The 21,222-nt window shown below is 41.2% G+C and overlaps 1 protein-coding gene across 3 annotated transcripts in view; it reads right to left on the bottom strand.

Moving 5' to 3' along the window:
• CCDC170 (coiled-coil domain containing 170) overlaps positions 1 to 21,222 on the bottom strand; it is a 94,647-nt gene that overhangs the window by 42,193 nt on the left and 31,232 nt on the right. For all 3 annotated transcript variants that reach the window (XM_059176763.1, XM_059176762.1, XM_059176764.1), the window contains exons 3-6: positions 14,826 to 14,954; positions 13,290 to 13,546; positions 9,024 to 9,168; positions 2,562 to 2,747 (exon numbers count right to left, since the gene is read on the bottom strand). In XM_059176763.1, the coding sequence (XP_059032746.1) occupies positions 2,562 to 2,747; positions 9,024 to 9,168; positions 13,290 to 13,546; positions 14,826 to 14,954 (717 nt within the window). The remainder of the gene's footprint in view (positions 1 to 2,561; positions 2,748 to 9,023; positions 9,169 to 13,289; positions 13,547 to 14,825; positions 14,955 to 21,222) is intronic.

The raw sequence follows: 21,222 nt of genomic DNA on the forward strand, positions 1-21,222 counted from the left end.
AAGGAATTACTGATGATGGCAAAATCACGAGCAGGGTTCAAATCCCAGCTTTGCCACTTAAGAGCTATGTGAACTTGAGCAGAGTACACTTAGCACAATGACTGTGCTAATAGTGATCGATAAATGGTGACTATTACAGAAATGATTACTGATAGGATGCATGTAAAAAATCTGAGAGCCTGAGACTTCACTCAGAATGCTCACTGGTGGGGCGCCTGGGTGGCTCAGTGGGTTAAGCCGCTGCCTTCGGCTCGGGTCATGATCTCAGGGTCCTGGGATCAAGTCCTACATCCGGCTCTCTGCTCAGCAGGGAGCCTGCTTCCCTCTCTCTCTCTGCCTGCCTCTCTGTCTACTTGTGATTTCTCTCTGTCAAATAAATAAATAAAATCTTTAAAAAAAAAAAAAAAAAGAATGCTCACTGGTAGGTAAAACACTAAAAGCATAATTCTGAAATACTTTTCTGTATATGGTAAGACAAAGCACAAGAGTAGATATTATGATTAAGATTCAAAAGATACCAATATAAAACACAAAGATAATAAGAAAACTCTATCACTTTTAATTAAACATACCAGTAAGAGTTTATTTAACTAAAAATGTATTTCTAGCTCAGTCCACCAAAAGAAACAGCCCAGTAGCAATAAGCCCATCGAGAGCCTAAACCTTAGTTGCAAGCACCATTCTCCAGGAAAGGGCACCAATGATCCCTACAGAACAGGTTGATTTTAGTTCTGTGTCTGAAAATTCTAAGTGATCCTCAATGCCATGTCTTCTGTCAGAAAAAGCCAGGAAGTGTTAAAAGACCAGAGGCAGGTTATAAGGTCACAGAGACCAGAGGGGCAGCTGCTGGGCCAATAGAATGAATTTAGAGCACCAAAAAAAAAAAAAAAAAGTAATCGATTCTAACACAGTAAGTAAATACAAATCCATGTGTCCACAGAACTGAAAAGAAAAAAAAAATAAATAAAAAGATTTTCTTTACAGAAGAATCCCAGCTAATAGGCAGAAGGAATTATAAAATTTGAATATTAACTTTTTGTCTCCCCCATGATGTAAATTAATCCAGACAAGAATCAGTGATGATAATCCCACTCAGTAAAGTCAATGGGGAACAGAAATAAACCTGCTAATTATCAGGAATAAACTGCCCAGGGATACCTTACTTAAATGAAGAAGAAAAAAAAAAAGTCCCTTTATGCTAAAGAGATGGGCAAACTTAGTGTCAGCAACAAGGAACAATCCAGTATAACGTGCCTATAATATGACATCTACAAACTTAAACTCTGAAATGTCCTCGCCAAAAACATTGAACCTGAATCCCGTCCAGTCATTATCTGATTTTGAGCTACATCTCCTTTACCACTTGATTGTCTCCTATGTATTTTATTAATGGATTGCACTGGCTTGCTTTCACTTTTGAAAATTCACCATTATTATTAATCCCATAATTAGTTTCTTTGTCACAAGAATATAAAAATATCGTTGAAAAATTATATAGCATGAAAATGCATATAGGATTAACTGGCATGCTCAAACATGGCTTTGGGTAATTTGAAAAGATCAAGCAAGTCACTATATAATTAAAGATCCAGTATTAAGGCACCTCCCTTTGACAGTCTCTTTTTTATTTTTTTAAGATTTTATTTACTTATTTGACAGAGGGAGAGAGCACAAGCGAGGGGGAGTGGGAGAGGGAGAAGCAGACTCCCCACTGAGCGGGGAGCCCAATGTGGGGCTCGATCCCAGAACCCTGGGATCATGACCTGAGCCAAAGGCAGATGCTTAACCGACTGAGCCACCCAGGTGCCCCATGACAGTCTCTTCTAAGTAACACCCACCTCCTTTGACCCTGCAAGTATATACATTCTAGGGATTTGTCTTTCTGATACATTCTCAAGTGTGACAAACCAGATTATTCATAGCAGCCTTGCTTATAACAGTGTATGGTATATTAACATTTTGTCTTTAAATGAAAGGAAAAATATAATGCAGAGCATGTTGCCATTTGTATTAATATTAAATTTTAAAAAGAGTAAGCATACACATCATAGAACATTTCTAGAAAGGTATAAAAAAAAAATAACTCTTAACAGAGGTTGCCTCTGAGGACAACAACTGCGTGGCTGGCAGGAGGGGTGGGGGTGGGGAAGATGTTCACCTTATACCTTTTTTTTTTTTTTAACCATATACCTTTATATCTATTTGGAAATTTTGTATCTGGTGGATGCATTACTTATCTGTTCAAAAAAGGTTAACGTTTGAGTTTTCAAAATCCTTAGAGGCTAACTAAAAGAAAACATCGTTCTCTACAGACTCTACCTTTAAATATGGGTGTGTGTGTGTGTGTGTGTGTGTGTGTGTATCTGTTTCCTAATTAGGAAAAAGCTATGTATCCAATGGCCTGTTCAGGTCACCAAGTCCCACGCTGCCCCCAGCCCTCCTGCTGACAGCAGCCTTGGGAGCTGGGGTCGGTCGTGCCGGTGTGCTCACCAACATCTGGCTGTCAATTTCCGCTTCATAAACATGATCGCAGATGCACACACACACTTCACATACTGTACCTGGTTCAGCTTGTCTCTTTCCTCGATGCAGGAGGCAGCTTTTTTCTGCTCTCTGTTTACTTCAGAAACCAGCCTCATGATGGTTTCTCTGCTAGCTTTTGCTTCCATCTCATGGACATTCACAGTCTCTTCAAGAGTAACAATCTGTCTTCGCACCAAGGCGTTTTCCTCGCACAGCTCTCTAAGCTGAAGAGAAAGCAGTTACAGCTAGCTGATAAAAATTAACAATTTCATTCGGCTTCCTGTAAGCAACTCTGATCTACGTACCCCGCTGTCTGCATGATCACACGAAACCCAGGAAAGCACTATCCCTCCATCCACTCAAAAGAACACATTTTCATAAGCAGCCTCTAAACTCTGTTGGTACGCGCAGACCCAGTGATCAAATTAAAATTAATCAAAAGATAGCTTCAGGGCAGCACTACTGAGAGCCTTGCCAAATGCTTCCCGACAGAGCAGGCATCAGCAAGCCCCTGGCTTAAATAATCGAGGAAAGGTGATGTTCCACAGAGATTACAGCAGGGGAGGGAGCAAGGGACTTCTATTCTGCCCAAGTCTGCTGGCGCCAGTGGCATGCGAGGCGCTGCCTGGTGGGGTGCTGGGGAGGGGGGCACAGAGAAGAAAACAGGACTTTCTTTTTAAAAAGAAAATCCTCCTAATTAATATAAGTATAGAAAAATCTCGAATAACATGCTCAAACAGTGGCTATCATTAGGATTAGTGGAGCTTTTCACTCTCTATGTTGTGCATTTAGGCTGTCAGCAGAAAGCATGAATAAGATTTATAAGATTTACAAGGAGGGAAAATGAAATCAGACAGGCTCCTTGGCCTGGGGAACCAGCCCTGCAGACAGCTCAGGCTGGAAGGCCACGAGGACGCCTACAGGAAGAGCTGAGACCCCGTATTACAGAGTCAGTATCCGCGTTATGACGCTCTGGGGAAGGGGCATATCTTTCAGCCTCAGGACCTGGCCAACATGGCATCCAGATCCCAACTCAGGGTCGTTCACCCTCCTGAATGCTTTGCTGCATATGCGTATGTTCAGTCCCCAATATCTTTCAAAAGGCCCCACCTCAGAATGTAAGCTGGCACAGCCACTCTGAAAAAGAATGTGGAGATCCCTCAGCGAGTTGAAAATAGAGCTGCCCTACGACCCAGCCATTACACAACTGGGGATCTACCCCCAAAGATATAAATGTAGCAATCTGAAGGGTCACCCATACTCCAATGTTTATAGCAGCGAGGTCCACAATAGGCAAACTATGGAAAGAGCCCAGATGTCCATCAACAGATGAATGGATGAAGAAGGGGTGTGTGTGTGTGTGTGTGTGTGCGCACACACAATGGAATACTATGCAGCCTTCAAAAAATGGAATCTCGCCATTTGCAACAACAAGGATGGAACTGGAGGGTATTATGCTAAGGGAAATAAGCCAATCAGAGAAAAGTAAGTATCATACAATGTCACTCATATGTGGAATTTAAGAAACAAACCAGAGGATCGTAGGGGAGGGAGGGGAAAAATAAAACAAGACAAAATCAGAGAGGGAGACAAACCACAGGAGACGCTTAATCAGAGGAAACAAGCAGGGTTGCTGGAGGGAGGGCGGGGGGGTTGGTGTAACTGGGGGATGGACATTAAGGAGGGCACATGATGTAATAAGCCCTGGGTGTTAGATTAAAATTGATGAATCACTGAAATCTACCTCTGAAACTAATATATTATATGTAAATTAATTGAACTAGAATCTTGAAAAATAACTTTAAAAAAGTAAAAAGTTCCTACCTCCAAGGAGCACTCCTTGGCCAGTCCACGTAAACTAGCTTGCCACACCTCTAACCTGCCTCACTCTCTATCTCCACATCTTCATTGGTGTTTCTTCCCCTTTACTACGTGAGATAATATTGGATATTTGTTTATTTCCTCATTATCTTTATCTCACAATAACAAAATTTCTAGAAGAGCAGATTCAGTCTTATCTCATTCACTTCGGCACCACCAGCTCCCAGAACCATGTCTAGCATATAGTAGTCACTCACTAAATATCTGTGAAACGGATGAATGTCCGGTAAGTCCTGAGGAACACCTCCTTGGTTTCTTGGGGCAGCGGGGGGTGCACATGTGGTTGGGAGAGCTGTGAAAGGGAGGAAGTGGTTTTGAAATTGAAGGAGTGGTTTTGTTCCACTTCCCAGAGGACCACCTAGTGAGTGCCTTTCTCCTCTGGACCAGTGATTTTTTTTTTAATCTGAAATGCTAAAGCCCTAGAATCCTAGTATCTGTTTTAAAATATAGGGTTTTTTGTTATTCAGGTATGGGGAACTGAACAGATCTGGAGAGAGCTGCTGCTGCAAAACAATTTGTTACTCACAGTTGTGAAGAAGAAGGGACACGCTGTGCCGCATGAGGCCATGGAGGGAAGCACCAGGTCAGTCAGGAGATGAGGAGAGCAAAGGAAAAGAGAGGTAAGATTCTTTGTCATGGTTTCCACAGGATGAGGTGAGCAAGACGGGGTAAGCAGGCTCGGGACTGGCTAGTTAATCTGAGGTGTGTAAGGGCTGTGTGGTACCTAGCCCCGTGGTGATCCAGGAAGGTGGACAGTAGCCCAGAGCCTGACAGAAAAAAAAATGGCTGGGGTGTGGGAGTGACTGGTTTGCATGTGAAAGCCATACTCCCCAGAGGGTCATTTGGGAGAAATTGGCGAACCCTCTGAGTCAGTCTCTCCTGGGTCAAAAAGACCCCAGATGTCAAAGCATTCAAAATACAGAAGACAATAAGGCGTAATTAATATAGTATCAACTTCCAGATTAGCACCTGGAGCTCATCTCTGATGAGGGGAAGGGTGTCATGAAAGAAGAAGGTTCTCCATTCTCTTTTCTTTGCTCCATCATTTGGCTTTAAAAACAATCTCCCAAACTACACTGCCCCGTGGACTTGGACAGACAGGCTGCTGGTCCACGTGCGCAACAGGGAGATGGAGGAGAAGCATCTAGAACCCTTGGGACTATCAGGCCTGAGCTATAAAAGCCTGTCAGTGAAGTGGAATGCTTCCTGAAGTTAACTGAAATGATTTTGCAGCTTGTAGGAAGTACAGCTGAGAAGATTACTAATAAAATTCTGAGGTGTGGCTTTAAGAATGACTGCATGGATTAATGAAAGAAATTGAAGAAGACACCAATAAATGGAAAGATATTCTGTGCCCATGGATTGGGAGAGTTAATATTGTCAAAATGTCCATATAAGTCAAAGCAATCTATAGATTCGATGCAATCCTATCAAAATCCCAATGGCATTTTTCAGAGACATACACCAATGACAATGTTTGGACGGAATCACAAAAGAGCCTCAATAAACAAAACAATCTTGGGAAAGAAGAACAAATCTGGGGGGATCATGTTGCTTGATTCCAAATGATATTACAGAGCTATAGTCATCAAAAAGTATGGTAACAACATAAAAACAGACACATACGTCCACAGAATGGAACAGAGAGATCAGAAATAAACCCACACATATACACGGTCAACTAATTTACAACAAAGGAGACACAATATACAATACAGAAAGGACAATCTCTTCAATAAGCGATACAGAGAAAACTGGGCAGCCATAAGCAAAAGAATTAAACTAGATTATAACTTATAGTGCACACAAAAATGAACACAATGTGGATTAAAGACTTGACTATAAGACCAGAAACCATAAAATTCCTGTAAGAAAATATAGGCAGTTAGCACCTTGACATCAGCAACATTTTTTTTTTTTTTTTTTTGGACCTGACTCCAAAAGCAAAGCCAACAAAAGCAAAATAAAATAAAATAAAATAAAATTAAATTAAAAAATAACAAGTGAGACTCTACCAAACTGAAAAGCTTCTCCATGGCCAAGAAAACCATCAAAAAGATGAAAAAGCAACACACTGAATGGGAATAAAATATTTACAAATCATACCTAAAATAAATAAAGAACTTGTAAAAGGAAAAAATTCAATTAAAAAAGGTGGGCAGGAGCGCCTGGGTGGCTCAGTCAGTTAAGCTTCTGCCTTCTGCCTTTGGCTTGGGTCATGATCTCAGGGTCCTGGGATTGAGGCCTGCATCAGGCTCCCTGCTCAGTAGAGAGTCTGCCTCTCCCTCTCCGTCTGCTTCGCGTGTGTGCACACACTTGCTCTCTCCTTCTCTCTCTAATAAATGAAATCTTTTTTTAAAAAAAATGGGCAGAGGACTGAATAGCCATCTTTCCAAAGATGACATACAGATGGCAAACAGACTCATGAAAAGATGTTCAACATCATTCATTATCCATGAAACACAAATCAAAACCACATGAGGTTTCAGTTTACATCTGTCAGAATGGCTAATATCAAAAAGTTACAAAGTAACTATTGGAGAGGATATGGAGAAAGAGGAATCCTTGCGCACTGTGGGTGGGAATGTAACCTGGTACATCCACCATAGAAAACAGTATAGAGGCTCCTCAAAACATGAAAAATATAATTACCATATGATCCAGCAATTCCACTTCTGAGCATTTATCCCAAGAAAATAAAAACACTATTTAGAAAAGATATATGCGGGGCACCTGGGTGACTCAGTCCATTAAACATCCAACTCTTGATTGCCGCTTAGGTCATGAACAGGGTCATGAGATGAAGTCCGCATCAGGCTCCGTGCTCAGTGTGGTGTCTACCTGTCCTACTCCCTCTGCTTCTCCCCACTCATGCTCCCTCTCTCTCTCAAAAGAATAAATAAAAGACAAAGAAAATATGTATACACCCATATGTTCACTACAGCATTATTTACAATAACCAAGCTATGCAAACAACCTGAGGGTCCATCAGTAGATGAAAAAAGATATATATTATATAAATACAGATATATATTCATATATATATGGAAAATTATATACGTGTGTGTGTGTGTAAACCTTGAATACTACTCAGCCATATAAAAGACTGACCCCCCTTTGGGGGTTAGCTCAGTCAGTTAAGCATCTGACTCTTGATTTTGGCACAGATCATGATCTCTGGGTCATGAGATGGAGCCCCACATTTGCCTCCATGCTGGACATGGAACCTGCTTAAGATTCTCTCCCTCCCTCTCCCTCTGCTCCTCCCCCAAAAACAAAAAGAGAGAGAGAATGAATCTTTCCCATTTGTGACAACAGTGGTGGACTTTGAGAGTATTATGCTAAATGAAATAGTCAAAAGACAAATACTCTATGCTTTCATTTATATGTGGAATCTAAAAAAACAGATGAGCCGGGCACCTGGGTGGCTCAGTGGGTTAAGCCGCTGCCTTCGGCTCAGGTCATGATCTCAGGGTCCTGGGATCGAGCCCCGCTTTGGGCTCTCTGCTCGGCAGGGAGCCTGCTTCGTCCTCTCTCTCTCTCTCTGCCTACTTGTGATCTTTCTCTCTGTGTTAAATAAATAAATAAATAAATCTTTTTATAAAATAGATAAATAAATAAATAAAATAATGAATGAACAGACGAGCCAAAACAAAGAAAAAGCATATGAATATAGAGAACAGAGTGGTTGCTGCCAGTGGGGAGGAAGATGGGGGTTACAGACTTCCAGCTGGGAAATGCACAGGTGATGGAGATGCGGTGTGCAGCATGGTGACTACGATCCTCAGACACATTTGTAAGTTGCCAGGAAAGTACATCTTGAAAGTGTTCCTCTCAAGAAAAGAAATAATAAATTTTTTGTAACTCTTCATGGTGACAGATGGTGACCAGACTTACTATGGGGATAATTTCACAGTGTATACCAGGTCAAATCATTACGCTACACCCCTGAAACTAAAATAATGTTGCATGTCAATTACACCTTTTAATAAATTTAAATTTTAATAAAAAAGATTGGCTTCAAGGAGATCTGTCTGGAAGCAGGGATAAGAAAGGTGTGAAATGAGCAAAGATATGGTGAGAGCTCCAACACCGTCAGGTGCCCTAATGAATCACTATGTGCTGAGTGAATTATTTATTGACTATAACTAATTTCCACCTTACTGGCAACCTTGTTATTATTTGATTCCAGTGGAAAATTCAAAAGTACTTTAGAACTAATCTTAACCTTAGACTCAGTAAGTATCCCAAAAATGACACAGCTGATTTGCATGTGGGTTTTGTGTGTATGTGTGTGCTTCTGTCTGTAACTAAAACAAAAAACTCCCTAAAACACATTGTTAAGATGAATGATGAATTGTATTTGGCAACCTAAATACATTTAAGACCAAACAATTCATCTTTTCTGGATAGTTATTAATCCCAAATAATGTTAGAAAGGACTTTGGAATTGAGCTCAGAGAGGTGATAAGGTTAGTCCCAGATCACACAGCCAAGCCATGCTATATTTGGGCTACTGTCCCCTTCTCCTGCCACCCCCGAACTCAATCACAGCAATTCCATTCACGGCACATGTCAGAACGACTGCTACATTTGTCGTCTTTTTCATGTGCATTCACCTTTAGAATTAAATCTTCATCTGATGCCTTTTCATTCTTCTTCTCTGGATCTAAGAAGTCACCAAGTTGAGCTAGAAATTCCTCATGTTTCTTGCAGTTCTTCAAGGCTTGATTCTTATTGTCCTCATTTTCCTTTAAACATTTTCTACAGGGCAAACAACACATAAGTCAAGCTATAACACCACAGAGAGATCATTCATCAAATAAAGTTCAGAACTTAAGCTATCTGATCCAATCACCACTTTCATCACAACACAGTTTCCTGGACACAGAACACATCATTGCCCTGGGAGCCATGTAAAGGCTGCCTGTCAAAGCCAGGCATCTACACTTGGCAGAAATGTACAAAAATCTTCATGGCATCTTAGATCTTGTAACAGCAAAGGAGACAGACCCTCTGCCTCTTGTCCTGGACCATTTATGATCTGCAGAAGGGGCAGGGAATCTCTAGATCACAATGGATGTATGTAGTAATGGGTCTCTGCTGGGTCCTCACGAGGAAGTAGGACAGTGCTGCTATGTTTCTTCTAGTGTATCATCCCTTGCTTTATTTTCAGACGTTATGCAGTGATCTATAATCGTTACTTAGGGCATACCCCGGGTCACGGCCAAGCATAACTATAATAAAAAATATATCAGCAGCAGGGGATGTTCAAAGAGAGAAATGTTCAATCACCAGCAAAGACTATTACCAGTTTTCATACATCCAGAGTGTTTTAAGAGTATTGAAATGGGCCAGTCAAGGAAAATCAGTTTATTATGCTCTGCTATGAATATTTCAAATCTCAGAGATAGGTTTGCTGAAATAGCACAGTCTATTTCTAATGCTTTAAATGTTACCGACTAAGAGATCATCAAAAAATAGACATACTTTAAAGGCAAATTAGAATCATTTCAGTAATTTGGTATCACTTTTTCAGTACTCTAGATAAGAAACATGATTATTGCTTTCCCTTTTTACCATGTTCAGTGTTTACCGCAAATTCTTTCACTCTATTCAAAGATTACCAAAGCATGTAATTGCTACACTCAAAAGCACATCATATTTCTGTTTAGAAAAATGTATCACAATAAAAAACCAACATCAATATATCTCTGAGTTCTTATTTTCAGTATATGAAAGGTAAAATGTGCTCAGTCTCTCTGGCTCATGAAAAGCACAGTTAATGCTATGATGTGGTGGACTGATTTATGTGCATGATTCCACTCAGTCGGTCCAAGACTTCAGTCTTGCTTCTCCGTCCCCAAGTTGGGTCCATTTCACTTGGACCCAACAAAGTTCTAAGAATCTACCCTAAGGACACGATCACATAAATGTGAAAATAGGAGTACACATGAATATACTTGGTTTATAATGATTCTTTGAATGAAACCTACCTGAGTGTCTGCAAGAAATAACAGAAAGAACCGGTAAGTAAATTATGATATTTCAGGCAATGAGTAACGTGAGCTAATAAGGATGATGCGACGAGTGGGTTTTTAGAATATCTACGACATAGGGGCACCTGGGTTGCGCAGGTGGTTAAGGGCCCAACTCTTGATTTTGGCTCAGGTCATGATCTCAGGGTCGTGGGACCGAGCCTCACATCGGACTGTACGCTCAGCCCAGAGCCTACTTGAGATTCTCTCTCCCTCTCTCTCCCTCTGACCCTTCCCCTGCTCAAGATCCATCAATCAATCAGTAAAATCTCTTTTTTTTAAATTTTATTTTCTCAGTGTTCCAAGATTCATGGTTTATGCACCACACCCAGTGCTCCACGCAATCCGTGCCCTCCATAATACCCACCACCAGGCTCACCCATTCCCCCAACCCCCTCCCCTCCAAAACCCTCAGTTTCTTTCTCAGAGTCCACAGTCTCTCATGGTTTGTCAATCTTTAAAAATACATGTCTGTAACACATTATTCAGTAAAAAAAAAAAAAAAAAAAGTGGTTCATTATATGATGTCAACTACCCAAAAACCTGTTCACCAGAATCTGAAGTATAGTTCTCAGGAATCATAAGGTCTTGAGTAATTTTAATATTTTTTGGTAATTTTCTATATCTTAAAAAAATTTTCTTACAATCAGTACATATCATTTGTATTATTCATTTATTTAATAAATATTTAATATTTATTTTATTTATATGTTATAATAAAATATAATATATATTTAAAATTTTGAGATATTATTTATTAATATTACTATATTATTATAATTAAATTATGTATAATTATAACATGTTATAATTATGACATTATTATTATTATTATTTATGAAACATTTAATAAATATTTACTGGATACTCACTATGCACCAAGCCCAGTTAAAGGTACTAAAGATACAGTAGTGAACAGAACAGATGAACATCCTCGCCCTCACAGAGCTTACGTTCTAGTCAGGAAGATGGACAGTAATCAATCAATGTATGTGAGATGTATACGGTTATAAAGATAAAGCCGGAGACAAAAAAATTAAGCAGGAAGGGGAGGAAGAAATATATGGGGGAAGCAGAGTAAAATTTTAGATGTCGTCACTCACGGAAGACCTGGGAAAGCGACTTCTGAGTGAAGACCTAAAGGGAGCAGAGGGGAAGCCATGCAATATCTGGGGGAAGAGCTTTCCAGGCCATGGGATTAGCAAGTGCAAAAGTCCTGAGGTAGGAACACACTTGTTATGTTCGAAGGACAGCTAAGGAGCCAAATGGAAAGAATAAGGGAGAATGGAAACAAAACCACGTCCGATGAGCCCTCTAGCTAACAGAATATCCTTTGTCTTTACCCTGAGAGAGAAGAGAAGGCACTGCAGGCCTCTAGGCAGAGGACCAATGAGATCTAATTTGTGTTTTTACAGGATTACTCCGGCTGCGAGGGGCACAGGCAGCAGCAGGAAAATCACTTCGGAGGCTATTGCAAAAGTCCCAGAGAGAGATGGTAGCCCCTTGAACCAGGTTAGTGGCAATGAAGGCAACAATGGGAAGCTGTCAAAATGCAGACTGATTTTGCAGGTAGAGATAAGAGGACTTGTTGAAGGTCACACACAAAGCATGAAAGAGCAAGAGGACCAAGGATGGTGACCATGATTGTTGACCTGATGAACTAGAGGAATGGACTTATCACTGGAGATGAGGAAAGCAGCAGGAGCATTCTGTGGGAACAGCACGAGCTCCGTCTGGTCATGTTAAGTGTGAGATACCCATTGGACATCCATGTGACGATGTCCAGTAGGTAGTCAAAATATGTGGGTCTCTCTTGAGGTCCGAGAAAAGATCCAGGCTAGACACAGAAATGCGGGCCTCACTAGCATTTAGATCATCCTTAAAGTCATGAGATCACCGAGAAACTGAATTTAGACAGAAACCAGAAGAGAGGCAAGGACTGCGTGCCTGGGCACTCCAGTCTTTGCAAGTCAATGAGATGAGATGGGGAAAACAGAAGAGACCATGGCAGGGCAGCCAGCATGGAAGGATACAAAGCAGGCATGGCGAGTGTCTGGTAGCCAGAAAAAGAAGGTGGTTCAAGGAGAGAGACCAACTGTGCCTAATACACTGGTAAGTCAAGTGAGGTAAAGACAGACCATTTAATCCTCAATGTGGGGTCACTGGTCACAGGAGTTTTGCTGTAAGATTGGCGGGGGGGGAGAGACGATATGAGTTGGAGGTGTTGGGCTTTCTTTTTTTAAGGATAGAATAAGTAAAAGAAATAGAAAGCATCTTATTATCAAAGTTATTTAAGTTATTACACGTAGAATTTTAAAAGTAGACTTTTGGAACAACTAGTTCCCAGTTTTGTCTCAAGAATTACCTTTTGCCAGAAGAAAGTGTGGAAAACCCACATTTTGTGATTTTTCTGCATAAATGGGTAATAAAAGCTAATGAGGAGTATTCGGGGTGGTCCGCAGTGGTCTGGGCTTCCAGGATACTTTTACAGCTAGCTGTGGAATAAACACCTCCCTCTCTGGGCCATTCCACCACCTCTAGTTAAACCTCTACTTCCAGAAAATCTTCTAAATTCTGTATATGAGCATTTGCAGCCCCTATCAACCAGATATAAACATGCTTAGGACAATGCCTTGTTTGTTAAGATTCCTGGTACCATTTGGAGATGAGCTTGAGAAAAATTTTCAAGACTCTGAAGATATTTGAGATTCAAGATTTTTTTCCCCCCAAATTGAGTTTCAGGGCCAAATAAGACAACAACACGCCAATACCTTCAAGGGCATATCCTGCTATCAGAAGCTAGTACTTGAACACTAACTATCATGAAATATATTGAAATACCCTTACTGTAAGTTCTCATCTAGTTCTGCAACTTTCTTCTTTAACTCCTGGTTCTCCGTGATTGCAGTGTGAGCTGTGATTTCGGTTCTAATTTTAGCAGCAGTAAGCGCTGCTGATTCTTCTTCTAGCTCCTGAACTCTGTCTCTCAGGGAGGTGAGGAGAGATGATTTTCTAGCATTATCTTCTCTGTAATTCTCCATTTCAGCTTTCAGCTCTTGACAGGAGGCTTCTTTCGAAAGCATCTTGGATCGGAGGTCTCGAAGCTAACACGGAAAACCCGTAAAAAGGAGGAAAAGGATTTCAGTGGCGTAAGCGTGAAGTACTTTCGAGAAACCCAAAACCATAATTTCAAATCTCACTCTTCGTTCATGACTTAATCCAGCTTTTCTTTTTTTCCACATTTGTATCTGTATCACCAGATGGGAACTTACAACTCAACAGTGGACTTCACATACTGTCCCTTTCAAAACCAACTGAGCAATGTCTTGGGGTGATTAGTATCACTCAAGAGACTTCTGTGGTATACAAAAAAGCAATAAAATACTTCCAACAATTCATTTCCTAAATCTGCATTGCTTTTACTGCTGCTAACAACGAAACAAGAAACCTACAAACTAAGATATTGTAATTTCACAGCTGCAGCTGATTCCTAAGTAGGTACAGACTAGTTGACACGTCACCGTGGTTCCTGCACTTGCCTTCGGGATCCTTATTGTGGACAATTTTAAAAATATTAATAATAAAAAAATAATAATAGATGTCTGGGAAAACATGGAAGAAAAGGAAAATCCTTACAGGATTTATACAAAAGAAACATTTTAACTTTTATAAATTCTGTGGCATCAAAATGCTGTACAACGTATTGGCCCGATTAAGATGTCAGATCCGCCCTATAAGAAAACTTCTTTGGAACTATGAGTATCCGTGCACACAATTTTTCACACACACAAGGTACCAAATCTTCCTGGTAGGCCAGTGAAAGGACAGTTACCTCACAGGCAAGCTCAGGCCCCCTCAAGCCCACCAGACTGTGAGCAGAGTGGATCCAGAGGGACTCTCTCAGGAACTCCACAATAGACCTGATCCAGCCCAGAGGGAAGATAGACCCCAATCATTGTCCTAGAATTTCCCCCAGCCAATCCAAACTAACACTAGGAAGGGATCCAGAATTCCTTTCTAAGACCTCCAGACTGCAAGCTAATCATGTTAAAGATACATATTCAGGGAGATGCTAAAAATGACCCAACACCAAGGCAACTTCAACCAAAGTCATCAGGTGCCCCCAAGTCTCTCAAGGGTGGGAAGCTCCTCTGACAGGATCCAGGATCTAGCCCATGTCACCTCACTCTGCACCACAGCAAGTGCACAACCTTTCAGGAATGTTCTCTATAAGTGGAGTAGGCGCACCAAAGGAGTATCACCTTTGCCAAAAGATGTAAAACTGTATTCTCCCAACCTATTTCTAATCACTTCTACACTCTGTTTCACTCTCTAAGAAGCTAAAAGGGCCCATGTCTAAGTCACAAAGATGCATAGTCTTACCTCGGACTGAGCGCATTCAAATTTGACCAAACTTGCCGCCAGTTCGCTTCGAGCATTTTCGGCCACATTCCGATAGTGGCTCAACTGCTCCCGAGTGACTGGGACTTCCAAGGGACGGTGGTAAACTTCCTGACAGGAATCCCCCCAAAAGACAAAACAGAAAGAAGAGTTTTAAACCACCTTTTCTGTGCAGCTGTGCAAACCAAGATTACACACAGAGCATTCTTTGTAGCCTCCCCCCGCCCCGATGTCTCGAAAACGCTGCCCAGCTCATGTCTTCGTCCTTATCACTTTACTCTCAAAATTCTGATGGAGGCGGGAGGCTGACCAGGAAGGAGTGACGTGCTCTCACAGACGGTGTTTAAGAACTGGCCTTTGGGGCGCCTGGGTGGCTCAGTGGGTTAAGCCGCTGCCTTCGGCTCAGGTCATGATCTCAGGATCCTGGGATCGAGTCCCGCATCGGGCTCTCTGCTCAGCAGGGAGCCTGTTTCCTCCTCTCTCTCTCTCTCTGCCTACTTATGATCTCTCTCTGTCAAATAAATAAAATCTTAAAAAAAAAAAAAAAGAACTGGCCTTTGCCACAAGAGAGAGCTTCCTTCCACCCAAAACTCAAATGCTCCTTGACCTCTGACCAGAATGGATCGAGTCCTCACAGGACTGTCGGAACAGACACAGTACGACAAGGTCCACAGCAGAGAGACCGATTTCATTGTCCTTGTGTTTCCAGACTACAAAAATGATCACCTCACCTCACCTTTTGACGAAAGGGCATCATTTGTTTACCAAAGAGATCGTGTGAGTTGAAGGCAAAAGGCTGTCTCCTTCCTAATTATTCACTAAACCATTTATTCTCAATCTCATAGCCTCTCTGGGGATTATGACTCAGGAAGGTGACTCAGATGAACTTGGGAGACCAGCGATCGTGAGGCAAGGCCTGAGGAGACCTTGTCCCACCCACCAGGCAACAGCCCTCAGCTCCCCGGACGGCCGCCAACACAGAAATGTGGATCCGAGCCGAGCCAAATTTTTCCAATTTTTCAAGACAAGTCCTATATCCAGACTTTCTGAAGTAAAAATTTTCAGTTTTCGCAACTTGGCAACTAATTTCAATGTTTAAAAAAGAAACACCATAGGAGCCAAATAAACACATCTGCAGAGCAGATTTGATGGGTTTGGCCTGTGGGTCAGAGTTGACGAACTCTGGTTCTGTTACTTACACCATAAGGCTTGCTTCTTTCAAGAATTATTCCTGACCTTGGACAGATACCTATGCCTACCTCTGTCAAGTTTCCAAGGCCTGTGGTCTTTGCGAAAGACACACAGAAAAGCCATTCATTTTTGAAGGAATATGAGAGAGTTCACACAAAACATGTTTTCCTGGAATTATCTACGAGGCCTCAGGGGACACACAAGTTAAACTGGTTGATGGCTGCCCAGCTCCTGAACTGCCTAAGACTACTGTTTGGAAACACTCGAGAATGCAAAAGTCCTCTCAAAGCCCTTCACTTTACAACAAGCGTTGTCATGACTAGTGTGTTTCGACGCACGAAATGCCAAACAAAACCTTCAGTGCACCTAGTAACAGCCCGTGTTTGCCAGACACAACATATCCAAAAAGATGGTAGGTGTGTACTCCTGGGGAGAAAGCATAAAAGGCTGAATGACATCTAATGAAAGAACCACATCCTGGTCAGCCTCACTTTATACTCAGAAGTGACTTTCTCACCCCTAACCACCACAGCAAGATTTCCCAAAACAGGCCACATACGGACGGTGGCCACTTATGAGAGGTATAAAGTAGAGTGTGTAGGACACATCAATTTATTTGACGTTTTTAAAGATTTTATGTAGGGGCATCTGGGTGGCTCAGTGGGTTAAGCCTCTGCCTTCGGCTCAGGTCATGATCTCAGGGTCCTGGGATCGAGTCCCGCATCGGGCTCTCTGCTCAGCAGGGAACCTGCTCTCCCAACCCACTCCCCCACCCCGCCTGCCTCTCTGCCTCCTTGTGATCTGTCAAATAAATAAATAAAATCTTTAAAAAATAAAAAATAAATAAATATTTTATGTATATATTTACTTGAAAGAGACAGAGAGTGCAAGCAGGGGGAGGGGCAGAGGGAGAGATGGGGAGAGACTCTCAAGTAGGCTCCACACTGCGCATAGAGTCTGACCCGGGGCTCAATCTCATGACCCTGATATCATGACCTCAGCGGCAATCAAGAGTCAGACACTTAACCAACTGAGCCTCCCAGATGCCCCTGGATGGCACATCATTTTGTAAAATTCATGAGGAAAAGAAGTTCTTCAATAGCTATGATTATTTCTTCCAATGACTAGCATCCCTTTTCAGGGAATGATGTAATCACTCCACCATGTTATATCTCCTTATGGAAAAGTATTATCCATTGGACATAATATTAAAAGCCACGTGAGACAGGTCAGATACGGCCCTTCATTTTAGAAGGTTACGTTCTAGAGCAGAACACTACCAGAAATCATTAACATCTTCAAATGCAACAACACAGTAGGATCTCATGACCACGGATGCCAGGACATGGCCCACATTAGATCACCAAGTTTAGACGACAGTTGCTCAGTCTACATCACCCTTCGAAGTCCAACAAACTAGAGATGATTCATCAAGAAATATTTACTGAAAACTTACTGAAGGCCAGGCACTGAGCTTACACCCTACTAAGATAAAGAGCATTTATCACACAACCACACTAATGATTACATGATTACAAACTGAAATGCGTGCAAGAAAGAAAAAAAGGAGCTAACAAAGGAAAGTGTGACTTACAATCAGAGACGTGAGAAAGAAAAATTTCCCCAAAGAAGTGATGACTGAGTAGGTATTAAATAGGCAAGAGGTAATGAAGCAGGTGCAATACACATCATTCCAATAGTCAAAAGTCTGAGCAAGGGTCCTGTGGCAGGAACATGTTGCGTAGGCAAAGATCTGAGCAAAGGCAGTGAGGCTGAGGGACAAGAGCAACTTAAGAACAGTGGCTTGGTAAGAGACTCTTAATGTCACAAAACAAACTGAGGGTTGCCGGGGCAGGGGTGGTGGGGTTATGGACATGGGGGAGGGTATGTGCTATGCTGAGTGCTGTGAAGTGTGTAAACCTGGCGATTCACATACCTGTACCCTTGAGGCTAATAATACATTATATGTTTTAAAGAAAAAAGAACTAATAATTATCAGAAGAACTATAAATGCCTAAAAAAAGAGAAGTATTCGGGGCACCTGGGTGGCTCAGTGGGTTAAGCCTCTGCCTTTGGCTCAGGTCATGATCTCAGGGTCCTGGGGTCGAGCCCCACATTGGGCTCTCTGCTCAGGGGGGAGCCTGCTTCTCCTCTCTCTCTGCCTGCCTTTCTGCCTGTCAAATAAATAAATAAAATCTTTAAAAAAAAAAGAGAGAGAGAGAGAAGTATCCTTCTACGGTGGTCATCAATTAAATACAAATTATACTACCAGTGAGATATTATTTCTGGTCTTTAAAACTGGCATTTTTGGGACACCTGGGTGGCTCAGTTGGTTAAGCAGCTGCCTTCGGCTCAGGTCATGATCCCAACGTCCTGGGATCGAGTCCCACATTGGGCTCCTTGCTCCACAGGGAGCCTGCTTCTCTCTCTGACTCTGCCTTCCACTCTGTCTGCCTGTGCTCGCTCTCACTCGCTCTCTCTCTGACAAATAAATAAATAAAATCTTAAAAAAATAAAATAAAATAAAAATAAATAAAATTGGCATTTTTTTAAGATTTTATTTATTTATTAGAGAGAGAGAGATCACAAGTAGGCAGAGAGGCAGGCAAGAGAGAGAGGAAGGGAAGCAGGCTCCCTGCTGAGCAGAGAGCCCAACGTGGGGCTCAATCCCAGGACCCTAAGATCATGACCTGAGCCGAAGGCAGAGGCTTTAACCCACTGAGCCACCCAGGCGCCCCTAAAATTGACATTTAAAATATACTTAATAATCAAGTGTATTAAAAGATAGTTCTAAAAAGTAAGACAGAGAGACAGTTCTGTGAGAAACACATGCTGACACACTAATGATAGAAAGATAAGCTGGTATTAAGTTTCCAGAAAAAGATTTTATAATATATATCAATGAAATTTAAGTTAATACTCTTTGCCCAAATGAGTTTCCTTCTCATAATCTTATCTGAAGAAAGGGAAATACACCAAAAGATTAAAGACAAAGATATTCAGAAAGGCAATCATCAGCAAAATTTTCCAAACATTTTCAACAGCAAAATTGAATTAGAGCTCAAGAAGAGAAGCATGTTAACTTGAAGAAAAAAGAAAAATAAAATGTTACAGTCACACAATAAAATTACACTCAGTAATTAAAAATCATGTTGTTGGAGACTCTTTAATGACAGGGGAAAATGTAATATAATTTTAGTGAAAAGAGAAAAAATACAAAAACTACACATGCAGTTTCATCCCAGTCATGTACAAAAATTTATATAGATCCCTAAATAACAGACTGAAAGAAATTATTTTATATGTATCAAAGGATTAAAACATAGAATTTTTTTATTTTTTAAGGAACTTTTTTTTTTAAAGATTTTATTCATTTATTTGACAGACAGAGATCACAAGTAGGCAGAGAGGCAGGCAGAGGGAGAGGAAGAAGCAGGCTCCCCACTGAGCAGAGAGCCTGATGCGGGGCTTGATCCCAAGACCCTGGGATCATGACTTGAACCGAAGGCAAAGGCTTTAACCCACTGAGCCACCCAGGTGTCCCATAGAATATTTTTTTAAAAATTTATTTATCGGGTGCCTGGGTGGCTCAGTGGGTTAAGCCGCTGCCTTCGGCTCAGGTCATGATCTCAGGGTCCTGGGATCGAGTCCCGCATCGGGCTCTCTGCTCAGCAGGGAGCCTGCTTCCCTCTCTCTCTCTCTGCCTGCCTCTCTGTCTACTGTGATCTCTCTCTGTCAAATAAATAAATAAAATCTTTAAAAATATATATATTTATCATTGGGGGGCAAAGAGAGAGAATCTCAAGCAGACTCCCCAATGATCACAGAGTTAAAACCTAGATAGAATATTTTGGGGCGCCTGGGTGGCTCAGTGGGTTAAAGCCTCTGCCTTCGGCTCGGGTCATGATCCCAGGGTCCTGGGATTGAGCCCCGCATCCGGCTCTCTGCTCAGCGGGGAGCCTGCCTGCCTCTCTGCCTGCTTGTGATCTCTCTGTCTGCCAAATAAATAAAATCTTTAAAAAAAAAAACCTAGAATATTTTGAACACTTACAAATTAATAAGAAAATCAATAAAATGAGGATACATATAAATAGAGAATTCTCATTAAGAGAAATACATAAAAAGATTCTCCAACCTCCCTAATAATCAGGTGAATAAGAATTAAAACAAAGACACATCATTTTTGGTACATCAATTTGAAAAAAATAGATTTGATAATAACAAGTGTTAGCAAAATATTATAAACCATAGTATAATGAAAATCCTTAACATATTTTTATGCATAAGTGTGAGTATTTTTCATGGGGAGATAACTGGAGAGTAGAGCTGCTCAGTTGGATAACGTTTACATTTAGTACATAAAATACATAGATTTACCTTCATATGTAGCTGCCAGGAATATGAAATAGTTAAACCCTTTGGATGCTCTACCGGTTTCACTGTATTAAAATCAATGTACTGAGGCATCTGGGCGGCTCAGTCGGTTCAGTGTCCGACTCCTGATTTCAGTTCAGGTGGTGATCTCAGGGTCATGGGGTCAAGCCCCGTATTGGGCTCCACACTGAGAGGGGAGCCTGCTTGAGATTCTCTCTCTCCCTTTCCCTTGGCCCCTCACATGCCTCATGCACACACACGCATGCTCTCTCAAATAAATAAATAAACAGGAGTTAAAAAAATAAATCTATGTATTTTATGTACTAAATGTAAACGTTATCCAACTGAGCAGCTCTACTCTCCAATTATCTCCCCATGAAAAATACTCACACTTATGCATAAAAATATGTTAAGGATTTTCATTATACTATGGTTTGTAATAACAGAAGAGGGAAGGGAGGAGGGCTAAAACCATACAAATTTCCACTGACAGGGCAAGTACTAAAACAAGGCATTTGCATACTATGGAATACTATGCAACACACAGGGTGAGCTAGATCGTATGTTTGAACATAATAATATCTCCACGATACATCAATGAACAAAAATAAAGTGTAGACCCATGGTTTGACACTCTTTGTCATAAAACATATAATGGGGTTAATGTACTATTTATTTTCCATAAACGTATGTAGAGAGAAAAAAAAAGGTCTGAGAGCATACACATCACCTCAATAACAGTAATTACCTCTGGGGGTGACACTAGAATTGGAGCTGGGTGTAGGGAGAAGGCAATGGTTCTGTTTTTTCAAGA

This window comes from Mustela lutreola, chromosome 6 (genome assembly GCF_030435805.1).
Source record: "Mustela lutreola isolate mMusLut2 chromosome 6, mMusLut2.pri, whole genome shotgun sequence".
NCBI classification, from domain to species: Eukaryota; Metazoa; Chordata; class Mammalia; order Carnivora; family Mustelidae; genus Mustela; species Mustela lutreola.